The 19,628-nt window shown below is 39.7% G+C and overlaps 1 protein-coding gene across 5 annotated transcripts in view; it reads left to right on the top strand.

Annotated features, from left to right (window-relative positions):
* Ston2 (stonin 2) overlaps window positions 1–14,865 on the top strand; it is a 143,680-nt gene extending 128,815 nt beyond the window's left edge. For 4 of the 5 annotated variants that reach the window (XM_070028470.1, XM_070028452.1, XM_070028469.1 and 1 more), the window contains 2 exons: window positions 4,289–4,491; window positions 6,547–14,865. In XM_070028470.1, coding sequence (XP_069884571.1) covers window positions 4,289–4,491; window positions 6,547–6,630 — 287 coding nt within the window. In that variant the 3' untranslated portion in view covers window positions 6,631–14,865. Of the gene's footprint in view, window positions 1–3,679; window positions 3,898–4,288; window positions 4,492–6,546 lie in introns of those variants that run through there. The other variant, XM_070028461.1, reaches the window with a different exon arrangement.
* Window positions 14,866–19,628: the final 4,763 nt, after the last annotated feature.

Raw genomic sequence — 19,628 nt, forward strand, 5'->3', positions numbered from 1 at the left:
AGACATACACTTGAAGTAATCTCTAATGGCCAGGCATGGTAATGTACATCTGTAATCCCAGCTACTCAAGAGGGAAATCAGGAGGAATCTGACTTTGAGGTCAGGCCAAACAAAAGTGGTGGACCTTATCTTAAAAGTATGAGAACTGTTGGGCACCGGTGACTCATGCCCTCAATCCTAGCTTCTCAGGAGTCTGGCCAGACTGGGCAGGAAAGTCTATAAGACTTTTATCTCCAATTAAGAGTTAAAAAGTCAGAAGTGGAGCCATGGCTCAAGTAGTAGAGTGCTAGCCTCAGGCACAAAAACTCAAGGACAGTGCCCAGGCCCTGAGTTCAAGCTTCAGGAGGTTCAAAAATAAAATGTGTGAGGGGCTGGGGAGGTGGCTCAGTGGTAGAGCGCTTGCCTTACATGCCTGAGGCCCTGGGTTCAATTCCCCAGCACCACATAAGCAAAAAGAAAAAAAGCCGGAAGTGGCACTGTGGCTCAAGTGGTAGAGCGCTAGCCTTGAGCTGAAGAGCTGAGGGACAGCGCCCAGGCCCAGAGTTCAGGCCCCACAACCGGACCCAAAAATAAAATAAAATAAAAAATAAAAAAATAAAATGCATGAGAACCATAGTTGCCATTTTCTCGGTGCATACAAACACATTTCAAAGTGGTTTCAAATGTTCAAAAGTACCATAGGAGTAGTTTCTTGGATATAAGTACTAAGGAATGGCCTTAGGAAAAGCTAATGACTATGGTTTCAGGCAGTGTGGGACAGCAAGGCAACATCCCTAGTTTTCCTGATATCCTAAGCCTACCTCCACACTGGACCTGGCCCAGCATCTACCACCAGTAGACCAAGTAGCTTGCATGGAATTCTAATGTGCTCTACCAGTACAGCTCAGCCCAGCTGACCTCAAGCATAGCAGTTCTTCAAGGACCATCCAAACCTCACAAGTGTTTCTGAATCATGTGTAAGGTGCTAGACAAATCTTACTATTTCCACGTGGAAAAAATAAGGCACTTTGTCCTGAATTGATAGCTGTTTCCAACAAATAAAGCTATCTTTTAGACTATATGAAGTTCAAAACAAGCCAAATATGAGATTAATCTTTTCTTGAAAAAATTATGGGTTTTTTTTTTCTGTGTATATGCGTGCACGTGTGCGCATGCGAGCGCATGTGTGCTACTGTGGATTGAACTTGGCCTCACATTTGCTAGGCAGGCACTCTTCTATTTGAATTTCACTCACAGCAAGTAAGGTCTTACTTGTTTTGCCTGGAACAACCTTCAACCACAATCCTCCTACCTCTGCCTCCTGGAATAGCTGGCATTACAGGTATGCACCATTTGCCTGGCCCCAACATCTGAATATTAATGTTAAATTCAATCTAGAAAGATTATATGATATGTGAGCTTTTTGCTAATGATCATAAAATTAAGTAGTAGCAGCTTCTATAACTATTCAGCCAGCCTTGAACAACAAATAGGTGCTAACAGCAATATAGGATACAGTGCTGCATTCACATGCTTTGGTAGAATGCTGTGCACGTGCTGTGGTAGAAAGAAAAGAGTCACTTTTTTAAAAGAAATAATTTCTGAATATTCCCACAATGTACAAAGAAAGGTAATTAAATAAAAACATGAAAACATTTGTTCAAGATACTATTAAGATATTATATATAGGTTATATATCATATTCTATATATTATATATAACTTTGATCTAATCTGTAACAATACATTTGAAATTTTTAGAACCAAATTTGGAGTCAGATCTGAAATATATTCCCACCTCTACTGTTTATTGGTGGTATGAACTCAGGCAATTGACTTAACCCTCTCAGAGAAACCTAATTTTTCTCATCTCTAAAATAGGGTTATTAATACCTAGCTCATAAGGAAATTATATAATGCTGTTAAGTATCTGGCCTGTAATAAATGTCTAGTAAATTATAGTGATGTAATTTTATCCATAGTACTGAAAAAAGATATAGCAAATGGATTCATTTTTACCTCTTTGTATCTTATTTAAATTTCTTAAAAATCAGTACAAACATTTCAATTATCTAAAGTCTTAGTCTTTGGAAATAACCATTGAATTATATTAGATTTATGAATAAGAGCAAAACAAATACTTCACTCTGTAATGTTTTCCTTAGAGAGCGGGTGTGTGTCTTTTTACTCTCTGATTAAAACATCCTGCCCAAACCAATAAAAAAAATTGGAATTGTTTACCTAGGGGAAATGCATACCTAAAAGGCTATGTCAGTTACATAATGAAGCTGAACACATTTCATTGTGTTTATCCATAGCCAGTTCATACAGCCTACTCCATCTCTATCCCATTCAAATCTAGACTTAGATTTTGGAGACCATAAGGTTATGACTTAGACAAGGTGGTTAAAAATACTCTACAGTCAGTGTGGTTAAGAACTGACTACTGGATTCAGTTCTTAGTCTCCTACTTCCTAGCTGTGACCTAGGGCAGTTCACTTGCCTCCAAAAGCTTTATCTGTAAAGTGAGCATCACGTTAAGACATCAAGAGATCATTAATTAGGAAGATCCAGTGAAAGAATCGAATCTGTTTGAAGCATTTAGCATGACACCTGGCACAAGATGCTCAATGAATGTTTCTTGTTACGTCTGGTGAATGACAATGAGGCATCCATGGTTCTAATCATAGCACTGAGCTCTTTCCTAAAAAATTTGATAATATTCCCAAATGAGAATAAAATGCTACATTTTCTATCCATCTTCAGTAAAACTATGCATAGACTTACAGGATTAAAAGATCATCAAGGGACTTTGCCTGGCATTGAGCTGCTGCGTGTGTGTGTGTGTGTGTGTGTGTGTGTGTGTGTGTGTGTGTGTGTGTGTGTGTGTGTGTGTGTGTGTGTGTGTGTGTGTGTGTGTGTGTGTGTGTGTGTGTGTGTGTGTGTGTGTGTGTGTGTGTGTGTGTGTGTGTACACCAGTACTTGGGCTTGAACTCAGAGCATGGGCACTTAGCTTTTTCACTTACTCTATCACTTGAGCCATAGTTTCATTTCTGGATTTCTTTTTTTTGGCTCATTAATTGGAGATAAGAGTTTGATGGACTTCATGGATTTTCCTGCCCCAGGCTGGCTTTGAACCATAATCCTCAGATCTCAGCCTTGTGAGTAGCTACTGGCATGAGCCACTGGCACCCAGCTAAGCCAGCTTCTCTCTCTCTCTCTCTCTCTCTCTCTCTCTCTCTCTCTCTCTCTCTCTCTCTCTCTCTCTCTCTCTCCCTCTCCCCCTCCCTCCCTCCTTCCTTCCTTCCTTCCTTTTCTTTCTTTTGTGCTGATACTGGGACTTGAATTCAGTCCTCGGTATTGTCCCTTATTTTTTTCACTCAAGGCTAGCACTCTACAACTTGAGCCGTAGCTCCATTTTCAGTTGTGTGTGTGTGTGTGTGTGTGTGTGTGTGTGTGAGAGAGAGAGAGAGAGAGAGAGAGAGAGAGAGAGAGAGAGAGAGAGAGAGAGAAATGGAGGGAGAGAGAGAGAGAAATGGAGGGAGAGAGATTAATTAGAAATGTCTCACAGACTCTTTGCCTGCCTACACTGGCTTCAAACTACAGTTCTCCGATCCCAGCATCTTGAATAGCTAGGATTCCAGGTGTGAGCCACAGGAACCCAGATTGAACCCATTTTTCATACCTTTCCCATTTTACAGGTGAAGAATTGAGGCCAGTCTGTAGGAGAACTGGAAGTCAAGCCCGGGAGTTCTGAGTGCAGACGAGTGTCCGGTTTAGTGTGCCATGTATTTCCTAATACGAGTGTGCTGTCTCACAAGGAATGTCACTGTCATGTATCATTCATGCACAAAAACACACCAAAAGCTTTTCTGAATGCTTGGAATGCTATTAAGAAAGTTCAATTTGTCTTGCTGCAGATGGCTGTAGCTGAGGTTTTATTAAATGCTGGTGCTGATTCTGTTTCTTCTGTCCCACAGCCTCTTGCTTAGTAATCTGTGCTGTGTCCTCATATCACTCTGACCTGAGCAGGCAGAACAGCCCCTGTTTCTCAGGCTGTGGGTTTTATTGCTAGGATACCAGGCTGCAATAATGAGATGGTGTTATATCAAATAGCCTGAGGCACACAGAGTATGATTTTTACTGAAGCAAATTCTCCCTCAGATTTGGGCCTTCTGAAAGACTTCCAGGTGCCAGGCTTGCCAGGCCCCCTTTGTTATTGAGATGGATCTTTGGCCTTAAAATAAAAAAGAGAGAGACTAAAACCCCCATCCTCAAAGAACTCGATCTCTGACTGCTTTCTTTCACAGCATCTGGACACCCACACTGCTTCTTTTGCCACCTGGAACTTGGCTCTGACCGGGAAGTGCCTTCCAAGTTTGCCAGTCATGTGAATGTGGAATTCAGCATGCCCACAACTTCTGCCTCCAAAGCTGCTGTTCGATCCGTCTCCGTGGAAGACAAGACTGATGTCCGGAAGTGGGTCAATTATTCTGCACACTACAGCTACAAGGTAGCCTTGAGGGGCTCTCTCTGGTTTCCAAGTCCATTTGTTGACCCAACCCCCTCTCCACCCTTATTCCTTTTAAGCGGTGCTTACCCAGGGTAAAAAACATTCATTGACCAGACCACCCTAGAGGAAGCTCACATGCATAGCTGTGGAAATATCTGATTTTAATGTATAATCTGTATTGTGAGAAAGGTTGAAAAAAAAAGGAGAGATAATATGTCTGTCAATGTGAATAACAACAAAAAGAACTGTGGGTGAAGCAATTGTTATTACTCATTTGTAATCCAATTTATGTTGCAAAATGAAGGGAGAGTATCTTTGTAATACCATTTATGTTGCAAAATGAAGGGGGAGTATCAGGAAGTGCTGACTCTTGAGTCACATATTTCATCCACAGGAGGCGATGATGATAGATCTGAACATAGTTAGGACACATAACCTCTGTCCTGGGCCATAGCAGTACAAAAACTCAAAAGCTGGGGCTGGGAATATGACTTAGTAATAGAGTGCTTGTCTAGCATGCATGAAGCCCTGGATTTGTTCCTCAGTACCACATGCCCAGAAAAAGCCAGAAGTGGTACTGTGGCTAAAGTGGTAGAGTTCTAGCCTTGAGCAAAAGAAGCTCAAGGACAGTGTTCAGGCCCTGAGTTCAAGCTCCAGGACTTGAACAAAAACAAAACTCAAAAGCCAAGCAAACTTCTGCAATAATAATAATAGGATCAGAAATGTGTGAGAAGTAGTCAAAGCTGGAGCTCAAGGGAGTTGGGGGAGAGCATTTATTTTATTTTGTTTTGTTTTGGTCTGAGACAGGGTCTATGTAGTGGGGAGTTTTCCTTGCTATATACAGAAAACTATGTCTTAAAGAATTAGAGTCAGATCTTTTAGGGAATGTTATTTAAGAAGTATTTTGCAAGGTGATTCAATAATTTCCTATTCAAAATAATATCTTTAGATTTATGCAACAGTTTATTGTTCCTCTAAATGTTTTCTTAGTTGTGTGGCCTGAAACATTTAATGACCAGAAAAGAACAAATTCTCCACCTTGTGGCCAGAAAAAATATATAGCACTTCCCCTCAAACATGACCCTGTTCAGTCAGCACAAACAGCCAAGCAAGTGCTGAAGAACAACCTTAATTATGAGATTCCTGAGCTCAAAGAATTCCCTTATCAATTCCCTTATCAAGCAAACAATTGCTTGAGTTTGAAGTGTGGTACTTTCAAGGTGAGATTGGTTTGTCTTTTTGTATTGGCATTTACTCCACTATTGGTCAGTTTGGAGGCTGTTAAAAGAGGAAGGATTGGGAGGGGTTTAAATCAGATAGATGGGAGTTTTTTCGTTGGGTAGCATTTTTTTCAATTGCTTACTCCATTCTACACTGTTGGATATTGTAGCCAATGAGGTCTCCCTGTCTTACGGAGCCAGTGGAATAGTGGAGCCAGGTACATTTCCAAATGTTCTAGATACAGTTCACTGGGAGGCACTTGGTCTACTTAATGAATCGAGAACAAAGGTGACCTTTGAGCAACAGTGCAAGACAGAGAATAAGAATCTTCCAGCTACAATATTGGAAAGAGGTCATTCCAGACCATGCAAAGAACGTGTGCAAAGAAAGTTATAACTGCTGGTGCTGGTGGCTTACACCTGTAATCCTACCTACTGAAGAGGCTGCAGCCTGAGGACTGAAGTTCTAAGCCAGCCAAGGCAGGAGAGTCTGTGAGATGTTATTTCCACTTACTTAATCACCATAAATCCAACAGAAGAGCTGTACTTCAAGTGGTAGAGAGCCATCCTTGACAAAAGCTAAGGGGCAGTGCCCAGGCCCTGAGTTCTAGTATGGCAGATAGAGTGGAAGAAAGAGGGGAAAAGAGTGGGGAAAGGGGGAAAGGAGAGAGGAAAGATGAGAACTCAAGGCCAGTAATTCCAGTGTGTTAAAGCCCAAAACCTTAGCAAAAGCACAAGGAATCTCAAAGAACCTTCTGAGGTTCTTTTGGCTTGTTTGAATGTCTTTTTCTTCCATTTGTTTGCATGACATTTTCTGCAACTTTTCTTTGGGCAGGTGGAAATTGAACAAAAAAAGAGTTTGAAGCCAGACTGTGATGAAGATGAAATGGCCAATCCCAAGGAGTGTGGGGTACAGTGATAAAGACTTACATCAACTAATCCTAACCCAAGAGTCACGACAGGATGCCTTCCTGAATAGCTGAAGTTGAAGTCAACACGTGCTGTGGCAACTCCATGTGGGAACAGTCTATGAGAGCTTCCTGTTCAAGGTTACCTGTATTTCAACAGGAGAACCCCTGAGGTGGTTGCTTGCTGGAAGCTAGTTGACCCTGATCATGCCTGAAGCACGTGGTGCACCTGACTTTTGAAGCTTATTATGTAATTAAGCTTCTTTGTCTGTTTCTGCTTGTATTGCAGCACTGGTATGTGGTTTGTGAAGACAGAGTTTGGAAAGGAACCTCCAACGTCAGTGTTGGTACTGGTTCTGAAAATCATTTATCCCTCAAGAGTGTCTGGAGAAAAGTAGTCCTGAGAAATCAATCCCAAAACCATCTCTGTCACTCTTTATATAAAAGGCTCTGAAAAGGTTCAAAGCAAATTTCCTCTTTGGGTCTAGTAGACCTTGTGTAGAGTCTTTGATCGTTAAATGTTAACACTATGCAAGAGGAGTTTTTCAGGTGTTCTCTCCTTGTTCTAGATTGTTTTGAACTCAAGGGTTTTTGTTGTTGTTGTTGTTGTTATGTTGTGCTTTGTTGTTTATTATTTTCCTATTTCTCAAAGGTTTCAGTCACAGGATTTGCTATCCTACGTCACAATAGACAATGGGAAAAAATAGGATTTTTTAAAAAAATTCAGTGACCAGGCCTACATTCTACAAATAGATTGGATTGGATTTATATTTCTTTTGAGTGGAAAACAAAATTGAATTTGCCTTTCCTCTGTGGAAAAGGGTCATTAAATGTAAGATTATATTCAGTTCAGTAAACAGCCTCAGTGTCAGTGAATTTTCAAATTCACACTGAAAAATACATACCCCTTCTGCTTCCTGAGACATATGAGGACTCATTTATATGGATTCATGTCCTCTGGCATTTTCAGGGGCATTTGGGCGTCCTTTTTATACCTCATAGCCACTAAACTGTTGCATGTCTCTTTAACTCAAATGTTACAAGAATTTCAAGGTGAAAGGATTTTTTTTAACTAACTTGGAATGAACTTTCCCCCCAGTGTCAGAGTTTGATCATCACAGTATTGTAATAGATCCAAAACAGTAGAGTAGGTATGGAAGAAAGCCATTATTTCCCAATCCTGGTTCTAAGAGTTGAGACACTCAATCTTCTTTCCCTTCATCTATACCTGCCCACATCTGCGTCACATTTGTATCTTGGTGTTTTCTCTTGTGAAGAAAGGACACTTAATCAGCTTTGTAGCTAATACAGGAATTGGCAATATTTCCAGTTTTGGCTGACCAATTGAAGATTTACTCAATGAATGGTCATTGAATTTTAACTGCTTTGACAATGGATTACAGAAATCGTAATGTTTTAAATTTTCTAAGGATAATACTGAACCTACAAGTACTGAACCTACAGGGATGTGGTTGAACAGATGTTAGCAAGAAATCTTACATTCTGAGTTTTTATACTTAAAATGCCATCCTCAAAGTACAATGTTGAGTATATGAGTGGGTGTGTGTGTGTGTGTGTGTGAGAGAGAGAGAGAGAGAGAGAGAGACAGAGAGAGAGACAGAGACAGAGACAGAGAGAGGGAGAGGGAGGGAGAGGGAGGGTACTGAGGAGACCTGGTTTTCCAGCCATTCTTGTAGAAATGTTTTCCTGGAGAAGTGGAGGTTGGATTTTGAATTGTGAGTTCATTGTTGCTGTTCACAAAGCTAGTGCATTCTATCTTAATCTGTGTTACTAGATGTTTAAAGGATTCTGCATGATGCATTGGCCAGTAAATATCTAAATAGAGGGTTGGGTTCAACTATAGGTGCTTTATTGTAAGAGGTATTAATAAGTTGTTTGTGTCCACAGGTAGATGAGGATTATCAAGAGTCTGATTATATAAAGAACAGGGAAACAGCTCTTATAAATAAAAAGAAAGTATAGCTGGGAGTTACTGTTGAACTATAAAAAAGAGAAGAAATTAGATTTTGTATAACTTCCAAGAGCAAAACTAGAAACAAAGCATAACTTTATAGATAACAAATGTACACTCTAAGAATTTTCTAGTAAACATTGTCTTAGAAGAAGTAAAATCTCTTGTTGCTGGTAATGCCCAAGGGTTAAAATAATCACCTATCCCACATGCTATAAAAGGGATTTTCACACCGGATTTTGGCTGCATGATGACTTAAATTTCCTTTTAAATGGTCTCAGTAGAAATGAGGCTAATTCCAGTTGTCTTTTCCTTCCTAAATATCTTCATGCTGAAATACAGTGGAGTCCACAGAAGTGCTCTGTCAGGCGATCCCAGAGCATGCTTGGTGAATTCAAGGCACAGAATGTCCAGTGGACCAGAGAGTTGTCAATATGAATGAAGGTCATCCCAGTCCCTTCCCCAAGCCCAGCACTGTGTCAGGATTCTGTACCAACCTGCAAAGCACCATGTGCATATTGTTTTCCATCCTATTCCTGCTCCTTCTCATTGCCTTTATGCTTTCATCTGAACTGTTACTTTTTTTTAACCAAGGTGGAGAAATCCCTTTATGTGATCTTTATTCCTCAAGTAAATTATTTTTAATTTTTCAAAACCCTACTACCTTGATTCCAGCTAGTTCATTTTGGGTCTACTGGGTTTTTTGTTTTGTTTTGTTTTGTTTTGTTTTGTTTTGTTTTGTTTTTGAGTCCGGTCGTGGGGCCTGAACTCTGGGCCTGGGCGCTGTCCTTCAGCTCAAGGCTAGCGCTCTACCACTTGAGCCACAGCGCCACTTCCGGCTTTTTTCTTTTTGCTTATGTGGTGCTGAGGAATCAAACCCAGGGCCTCATGCATGCAAGGCAAGCACTCTACCACTGAGCCACCTTCCCAGCCGGGTCTACTGTTTTTTTTAGGCAAAATATTATAGGTAACATTGAGGAGACTATAATGTAATATTTCTTTAGTGTTTTACTAATAACCTAATTTTTTAAAAACCTGAAAAAAAAACCCACAGTTGGGCAAATTTCCTTTTTGGTATACAGATCTGTGTATCTGAGACTGTGGGATTTTTGTGGGGCTGGGGGAGAATTTGTTCTTTGTTATCAATAACATGAAAATCTTAAAAGCAAATTCATTTTATCATTACAGAGTATTGCTATTAAGGCATAAAGTAGATGTCACCTGATGTCAAGAGCTCTGCTTTCTCTTAAGTCCAGGACTTGCTTTTCAACCTTACAAAGAAAAACTGGGAGAAATGTACTCATTTTGATATGCAAAACTAGAAAATGTGAGGTATTTGGGACAGGAGTATTATTCCCCTCTGACCTTCTTTTGTAGACATAATACTGGTTGTTCCTTATCAAAAGTTTGCACTTTGTTCATATTAAATATTGTCTAGACAGTTTTATTGTGCGGTTTTCCCCCTATTTAGTTCTTCTCTACCCTCTACCTTCCTATGCTATTATCAGGGCTCATGATCTTTGAGACCCAGTTTTAAAGTTTAAAGTATTATTTGAAATGAGTCTAATTTCTATTCCAATCCAGTAGTCGAAAGCAGGAATTTATTTCCCTAGAAACTCTTGTTCCTGAGAAGTACAATGCATAAAGACAAGGAACATATTTTACTCTGTGTGTTTTCAGTACCTCTAACAAAGCCTGGAGTATAATAAGGTTCAGCCACCTTAAACTCTTACTGTAGAGTAAGCATACTTATGAAATAAAGGGACATTATTAGGTATTTCATAATTGTTTGTTAAATGAACACTGACCTGAGACTCTGAAACTACTTAACCTCTGTTTTCCACCAAATACTCATTTTTAAGCGAGCAAGCTGCTTTCATTTTCTGGAGCACTTAAATAATTTTTCTTCCCTTTTTTTCTTGCTTCCAGAATCAACTAATAGTAACTATCAGCACTTAAGTATTTAATGTGCTGCTGAATTTGAACTACAGTGTACCTTCCTCATATTGAAAAACATTTCTGCACAAAGCTACAGTAGCAAAGATGCTTTCCATAGGCAAATTACAGATTCCCTTTTATTGCTTCCAGTCCAACAGACATATGAGCCTGGGCCTTGCCCATTAGAAAGGCTAGTGGGAAGATCACCACTCTGGAGGGGGAAGCAGAGGTTCTAAAGTTGGAAGCCAGTGTGGCTACATAATGAGTTCAAGACCAGCTTGGGCTACATAAAACGATTGTCTCAAAAAACAACAACAAAAAAATCAGTGGCTCATACCTGTAATCATAGTTGAGGATCCCAGTTTAAAGCCATCTTAGGAAAACAAATCTTCAGAGACTCCTACCTTTGGAGGTAACCAGCAAAAAGCCAGAAGTGGAGATGTGGCTCAAGTGGTGGAACACCAGCTTGCATGAAAATGCTATGTGAGATTGGCCCAGTATCAGCACAAAAGAAAATGAAGAAAACATGAGTGAGAGAATCCCCTGTATACAGTGCATAGTCAATTTTAGTCCTCCCCAATACTGAACATGACCAGTTTTACATGGCACTTATTATGTCATCATAGTAAAAGATCTGAAATAGGAAGGCTGAGGCTTGCCAGATGTAATTAAGGTAATTTCAACGATGACTTACTATTTTATGATACGTGTAGAAGTGGAAATGTTTTCTTAAAACTTCAGAATTGTTGAATTTGTGTATGAGTACTGTCATCCAGCTTACTTTTACAAATTCTCCCATTTGGACATACCAGTTTTATCTCTTCTAAGGATTTTTATATGTTAATACTAGAGATGATGATAAGAATGGAATTTGACAGGAAATTCAAACAAAACAAAAAAAGGAAATTGAAAAAAAAATATTGAAAAAATGTGTCATGTAGTAAATAAATCATCTCTAACACTTCACTACCAAGTCCTATCCAGACCATGGCAATTTTATAATTTATATAAAATTAGTCAAGTTATTCTCATCAAGTTTCTAAAGATGATTTCTAAACATTATAAATAATATCTTAAGTGCCAATTTCCATTTTAAAATTATGTCCATTGTAAATGAGATTAGCTAACTTTGGATATTGCGACTCATAATTTTGTATTTAAGGAATTAAAAGTGAAGATCTGCAAGGCAAATAAATGTAGAAAACAATGTGTGTCTTACTAATATTTTTCCATGTATTAACTAAAGCCAGAAAGTAGAGATTTTACATTTCTTCTAGTGTGCCTTAGTAAATCTGCTTAAGAAAGTCTAGTTCTTTGTTTTTAAAGCTAAATAAGAAAAATTATATTTCTCAAGTTTCAATTCCAAGCCAACATAAAGGAAGAAAGTTTCCAAAGTAATGTGTTTGGTAGTGCCTGGAAAGAGGCAAACAGGTCAACAATAACTGTTTTTTGTTTTGTTTTGTTTTGTTGGTTGTGGGGCTTGAAGTCTGGGCCTGGGTGCTATCCCTCAGCTCTTCAACTCAAGGCGAGCACTCTACCACTTGAGCCACAGCACCAATTCTGGTTTTCTGTTGGTTTATTGGAGGTAAGAATTTCATAGACTTTACTGCCTGGGCTGGCTTTGAACTGCGATCCTCAGATCTCAGCCTCCTGAGTAGCTAGGATTACAGACGTGAGCCACCAGCTCCTGGCCCTGTGTTTGTTGTTGTTGTTGTTGTTGTTTTAAAAGCTATAGAAGAACAGACTGAGAAAATACAGGTCTTGGAGCTGGTGGCTCATACCTACAATCCTAGCTACTTGAAGGTGATTTCTGTGGATCCAAGTTCAAAGCCATCCAGGAAAGACCAATTCTCAAGTCTTCTACCTTCAGCTAACCTGCAAAACGCCAGAACTGGAGGCATGACTCAAGTAGTAGAAGACTGTGAGTGGAAAAAGTCAAATGAGAACACAAGGCCCTGGATTCAAGCCCCAGTACGGGCCAAAAAAAAGGAAAATTTAGAATTTCAGTATGAAAAATTATAAAGAGATGGAAAATACAATATTGGACACTAACCCTCAAAACATTGGAACTTGGGATCATTTCTTAAAGCTATAAGTATGAAACTGGAAGATTCCAAGGCAGGGATAAAAAAGAAAAAAGAATAATTCAGCATAACAAGTATTGTAGCAAGTGTCTACTTGATGAAGATGCTGAGTTAGCAGCCAGCTTCTTGGAAGAGAGTAAAGAGCACACATGGAACACTGAAGATTATTTATATAAAATCATTGGTAGGTGTGCCATACTTGTTATTCCAAGGGAAAAGTTGGGGTTTCTGTGGCTTTTTATAGGACATAGTTATGAAGACAATCACTGTTAACTGACTTGGTAGGAATTTTCCCTATTGGACTTCATTTTCCACAGATGAGAGTCAGAGAGCTGGACTCGTTTCCTCAGGCCCTTTCCAGCTCTAGTTTTATGGGTTATTTTATGAAAATAACTTTTGGTGCCATTTTAGTGATAGTGATTTTCGTGTCAATATGACACTTCATATATTGTAAGAACCAAGAAATTTAAGTTGTTTATATTAGGAAAAGTGGCTTGTTCGTCTTTTTTTTTTTTTCCTATCTTTCTCCCCTTTAGCATCTGCCCAGATGACAGAAACGCAGAAAAGCTTGCTCTCCTCTATTTGCTAGTTCCCTTCAAGGTATTGCTTAAATCAGAAACAAAGATAGAGGTAATGATCAAGCTGGCATGCTGCTCGGGAAGTCCCACCAGCATCTCCTAGTGTGTAAAGCAGTGGTTTAAGTGTAAAGAAGTATAAAGTCTCCCAGATAGATCTTAGGATTTCAGAACAACTTAACAGCAGATGTAGATCTAGATCTAAGCCTTCAAGCTACAAAGGATGTCTGGTTGTAAAGCTATTAAGATGGTCAATGAGTTATAGATCATGTCCAATTATATAAAAGACTACAAGACTTTCAGAATGGAAAACAGTATCATGTTTTCTGACTAGGGTATCATGTTTTCTGAAAGAAAGGGATTGTTCCTGCCCTCCATATCACTATCCCTCAGTGACTTTTTAAAAAAACTTCAAAAGCCACAAATAACTTCTCTTGCATGGTATGTTTGAGGGAGGTTCTAGTTTGTTTGTTTTTTTTTCTGGTTTTATTCATGTGATGGATCAATTTCAATTGGATAGAACAAGGAATTTCAGCATCTACTTGCAGTTCATACTCAGGTTCTATCCAGAACAAACCTTCACTATCTAGCCACGCTGTTAGTAAAGCCTTAAGCTCAAGTGCTCTCATCTCCTGTGTGTTTTAGAATGGCAGGATCAGTGCTGGGAAAGCAGAGGTATGGCTTGCTCTCAACAGCAGTCTGTTAGATTTAAAGGTTTAAAATATATCAATGAGAGAATGGGATTAGATGATCTCTGACTTTCAGCATTCACTTAACTTTGTCTCTACTTGCCAACATAATCTGGAGAAAACATTTGCCATATTCAAGAGATTAATCAGAATCAATGTTTTATACAGTGGGTGAAAGAGGAGCATCCTCCATTTTTATAATATCCATCGTGAGTCTGAATGTGTGTGGATGGACAAACCCCAAATCCATTGAGTGATTTAGCTGATCCAAGGTTTATATTTTCCTTCATTCACCATACATCTTCATTCAGTTAACTTCTTGCAGTATTTTGTTTAACTTGATGTGAAAACCAGTTTACTTAAAAAAAAAAATGTGCCTATGTAATGAAGTCTATACACTGGCTATCTTTGTAGAGGTGAAGTTTCTGTTGTAGTTGTTCTGCTGATTATTATCTGTAGTATCTTTGAGCTATGAAAAAGAACTATTAATAAAACGTTTTAAACAAAGTGTCTCTGAAATTTTTTATGAGGACAGGTATAAGGAAGAATAAATATTTACTATTAGTCCACCACTCAGTATGGTTAATGACCATAAGCTAAGAGGCTAACAAGTGACCCACTTAAAGTATTCTAGTTAACTTTATCTTGCATATGATTTTGTCAAGTCAAGATATATTTATTGCTGGGTGCCAGTGGCTTACACCTGTAATCCTAACTACTCAGGAGGCTGAAATCTTAGGATCAGGGTTGGAAGCTAGTTTGGGCAGGAAAGTCTGTGAAACACTTATTCCAATTAACCACCAGAAAATCACTGTGGCTCAAAATGGTAGAGTTCTGGCCTTAAGCAAAAAAGCTGAAGGACAGCGCCCAGGCTCTGAGTTTGAACCCTATGACTGACCAAAAAAAAAAAAATTATTGCATTTCTGTTTTGTACCCAATAGCACGAGAAAAAAAAATTGATTATGATTAAAACCCTTTAAGGTGTTGTTGAAGCATTCACATACAATAAATGTAATATTAGAACACATAATTAAATTTGTATTATGATCCTGGTATTGTGTCAATTGTTCAATCAGTTGATGAATCCTAACTACTAATATGAACACACCAAAAAAATGTGGATTAGATTTAGAAAAACTTCTTTGGAAGATTTCAAATGAAAGGTTAGGTAGTGCCGGACGCTGGTGGCTCACGCCTATAATCCTATCTACTCAGGAGGCTGAGATCTGAGGATCGAAGTTCAAAGCCAGCCCAGGCAGGAGAGACTGTGAGACTCCTATCTCCAATAAACCACCAGAAAACCAGAAGTGGCGCTGTAGCTCAAGTGGTAGAGCGCTCACCTTGAGCTGAAGAGCTGAGGGACAGCGCCCAAGCCCAGAGTTCAAGCCCCAGGACCGACAAAAAAAAAAGAAAAAGAAAGGTTAGGTAGCTTTTATGTAAGACCTTGAGATAGGGGTAAAATTTGGATCTATAGAAATAAGACAATTTAGGGTTGGCAAGCAGTAGTAAAAATGGTAAGCTAGTCAGGTGCCAGTGGCTCACACCTTTAATCTTTGCTACTCAAGAGGCTGAGATCTGAGGATCACAGTTTAAAGCCAACTGGGGCTTTATCTCCAATTAACCCCTCAAAAAACCAGGAATGACTCTGTGGCTCAAAGTGGTAGAGTGCTAGCCTTGAGCACAAAGAACTCAGGGACAGGACCCAGGACCTTAGTTCAGGACCCATGACTGACAAAAAAAAAAAAAAGGTAAGCTACCATAGCTGAAGATCAGCCTGACCTGGGTGAAGGCTTCATGCACACCAGGGAGTAAGATTGATGATATAGCTGAGCTGTTGTAAAGCTTGCATCCAGTGTGAGACTGGACTTAATCTAGTAAAAATGCACTGAAGTCATTTGGGAATCCTGCCAATAAAGGAACCTTTCATTCCTGCCAAAGGCTATTTGGATATTCGTAACATCATTCACAGACTACACAAAATTCAATTGGGCTACAGGCAGATAATGGGAATCATAGAAGTCATGTACCAAATATTTTGTGAGCCTTATTGGCCTGACTGCCAGGAAACAACTGGAAAAGACTGTCAACAACATACTAGATTATTCTGGTCTGTGGGAGAGATGAAAGTAAGTGAAGCAAAAAATAAAGCTCATGTTTTGCTTAATTTACATCAACCAGGGATATTTTATTGCAAAATACAACCTTTTTATAGAGGAGAAACTTGACAAGTGTCTCTATTAAGAGATCTTGCCAGGTGCCAGTGGCTCATGCCTATAATCCTAGCTACTCAGGAGGCTGAGATCTGAGGATTATGGTTCAAAGTCAACCCCAGGCAGGAAAGTCTGTGAGACTTGTATCTCCAATTAACCACCAGAAAACTGGAAGTGGTGCTGTGGCTTTAGTCCTCTGGAAGAGGGCTTGCCTTGAGCTGAAGAGCTCTGGGACAGCGTCCAGACCCACAGTTTAAGCCCCATGACCTAGTAGAACACACCGAATTGCATACCCAAGTCCTTACAAAATTGGGGCTAGCAGATGCTTTCAGGTACACAAAAATAAGAGCATACTATTCTTTTTTTTTTTTTTTTTTTGTCAGTCATGGGGCTTGAACTCTGGGCCTGAGCGCTGTCCCTCAGCTCTTCAGCTCAAGGCGAGCACTCTACCACTTGAGCCACAGCGCCACTTCCAGTTTTCTGGTGGTTTATTGGAGATAGGAATCTCACGGTCTTTCCTGCCAGGGCTGGCTTTGAACCTCGATCCTCAGATCTCAGCCTCCTGAGTAGCTAGGATTACAGGCGTGAGCCACCAGCGCCCGGCTGAGCATACTATTCTTAAGTTGAGGATTCTGGAAAATAAGTCTACTGGTTCCCACTATTCTTAGACCCCCAAGTTTGGAGAGCTAACTGTAGGTTCCACATTGTCACAGGATTTAGCCTTGTAGCCGGTCCCATTTTTCTTTAATATCCCAGTAGTTAAGTGAGGCCAAACATCCACACCAGTGTTCTCAGGATTTAAGAAGAGGATTGAGATAGGAGAAAGTTAAGATGATGTTTAAAGTTAAGATGGCATTTATTCATTCTTTTGTGTTGTTGTTAGTTGTGGGTCTTGAACTTAAGACTTGGGTGCTGTGGGTCTTGAACTTAAGACTTGGGTGCTGTCCCTCAGCTTTTTCACTCAAGGCTTGTGCTCTATCACTTTGAGCCACACCACTACTTCTGGTTTTCTGGTGGTTAATTCTATATGAGTCTCATAGACTTTCCTTCCAAGGCTGGCTACAAATCATGATCCAGAGATTTTGGCCTCCTCAGGAGCTAGGATAACAGGTTGTAAGTCACACGCACCCAGCAATTTATTCATTCTTGTTCAAAAGTCCAGCTCCTAATTACCTTCCACTACCAACGTTCAATTCCTCCAAGCTAGGACAGCTTTCTCTTCCCATATTATAACATTACTTTGTACTTTTGTAGTATTTGTACTCTGATGCAACCACTGGTACAAGAATTTTAGGTGTATTGTCTCATTTAATGAAAGCCTGTGAGGTACTAATAATCCAAGGCTGAAGGTTATGACATGTTTGCCAAAAGTTAACAAAAAATAGTTACTAGTTATGGCCCAGAAACAGGAAAGAACTTACAAACATCAGACATTCCTACTGTTCATTGACTACATCCCATGGAGGTGGAGTCCTTTATTATCTTTTCCCCTTTTTGCTCTAATCTGAGCATATGTGAACTCTATGTCCCCAAACCACTGTCTCTGACTGCCAAGGGAAAAATGAAAACACTTCTTAATCCCGTTATTAAGTGGGGAATCTGTTTGAAAGTGAACACTTAAAAAAAAAATCACTTGAATGGTCCATCAGGTAGACTGAAGGATGTCTTTTTTTTAATGGCAATTGCTCTATGACCCCCAATTAATCGTTCAATTTCTCCCTGGAGGATACTGACAGGCTCATCACCAACCAGGATCTTAAGGCACCTGAACAATGTGTTCCGGTTTGTGGCTAGCAGAAGGAAGTCATTGAAATGAGTCACACAATTACTCACTGAGTTTTACTCACACAATTGACTGTTTCTGACTTGACAGCATTTTTTATCTGCTTCACTGGCCTACTAAGTGGAATGACAGATCTCATGAATGGAAGTAAAGTGAGTCTCTACTTCACTTGACCTTTATTATGCAAAAAAGCTTTAGTCTCATACAGTCAGACTCAGTGAAAAATCTTTCCAAACAACAACAAAAACAAGTCAATCTTAAACATCCGGGAAAAAAAAAACACTATTTATTTACTTATTTTTATTTTTATTTTTATTTTTATTTTTGTCAGTCATGGGGCCTGAACTCTGAGCCTGGGTGCTGTCCCTGTGCTCTTCAGTTCAAGGCTAGCACTCTACCACTTGAGCCACAGCGCCACTTCCAGTTTTCTGGTGGTTTATTGGAGATAGGAGTCTCATGGACTTTCCTGCCCGGGCTGGCTTTGAACTACAATCCTCAGATCTCAGCCTCCTGAGTAGCTAGGATTACAGGTGTGAACCACTGGCACCCAGTTTCACTCTCACTATTTTTAAGAGGTCTCAGAAGTGACATAAAATTTCCAAAAAGAGTTCACGTCAAATATAAATTCCCCCACCTCACAACGTAGGTGTGAGAGTCAGAGAATTCAGTCACCTCTTTTCATCCCTTCCTTAGCTTACGCCCTTCTTTCCACCCCTCTCGACTCTCTTCTGTCTTCTGTCCTTCACTAACCGTGCACCAACGGACTAATCCAGAGGCAGAGCTGAAAAGGACACATCTTAAAGATCTAAAATGGCCCTCGATTATTTCTACCCACACCATCTCTTTTTACCCAAACTATTTTGTATCTCATCTACGTCCTTTAACACAAACATGTTAACACTTTTGATGTTTTATATTTAAGATGCCCATTCTCATGAAAAATAAAAATAGTTAATAAAGAAAGTTGGCTTTCTCGGTGTATGTCAAAAATGTGCCCCAAACAATATGAATCAGAAAACAGTATAAACTCACTTCCAGCACTGCCTGGATGTTTAAAAAGGCTATTTATCTCCAGAATGCCAGACAAAAAGTTATATATTCATAATGAAATAAGGATCCTGGGTCTAACTGGCACCATCTTGGCAATGTGGTGGATGATAGGGAATGGAGTCTAACTGGTACCATCTTGGCTTCTTCGTGGATGAAGGTGAAATCCCACCCCCAGGTGATGGGCATGCCTGAATTCCTAGAGGCAGGGATGGGCACTTGGACAATAGATTGCTGGTCCTGCCAGAACTGCACCATGAACTCTCCAGACATCCTGAACTCCCTGTGACCCTGCCCCTTGACCACGACCCTACTTAGCCTACTCCCTACTCTCCCTACCTGCCCCCCCCCCCCAGCTCAGCCGCCATTTGTGCCATGCCTCATGTCTCCTGACTGTACTCTGGTCACCATGGTGTCCTTTTTTTCAGCTCTCTATTAGAGTTGACCTGGTTTGTTGAGATTGCTTTCCTACTCTTTCTTTGCTTTAACAGTATCAAGTGTATTTGAGTGGTTCAAGTCTTTGGGACAGGAGTACACTTTCAGTTGCCAGCTTTCTAATAGACCCCCAATTCGACCTCTAAACGTGTGGCTTCTCTATCTCACTGGTCAAATTCCCATATAACTATAACTATATTCTATATTCTTTCCTGATATTTTAAAATTATAAACTTAACATCATAGTCTGTATCATTTGGAAAAAGCTAACTTGAA

The sequence above is a fragment of the Dipodomys merriami genome, unplaced genomic scaffold, assembly GCF_024711535.1.
Source record: "Dipodomys merriami isolate MVZ:Mamm:240054 unplaced genomic scaffold, mDipMer1.0.p SCAF_1, whole genome shotgun sequence".
NCBI classification, from domain to species: Eukaryota; Metazoa; Chordata; class Mammalia; order Rodentia; family Heteromyidae; genus Dipodomys; species Dipodomys merriami.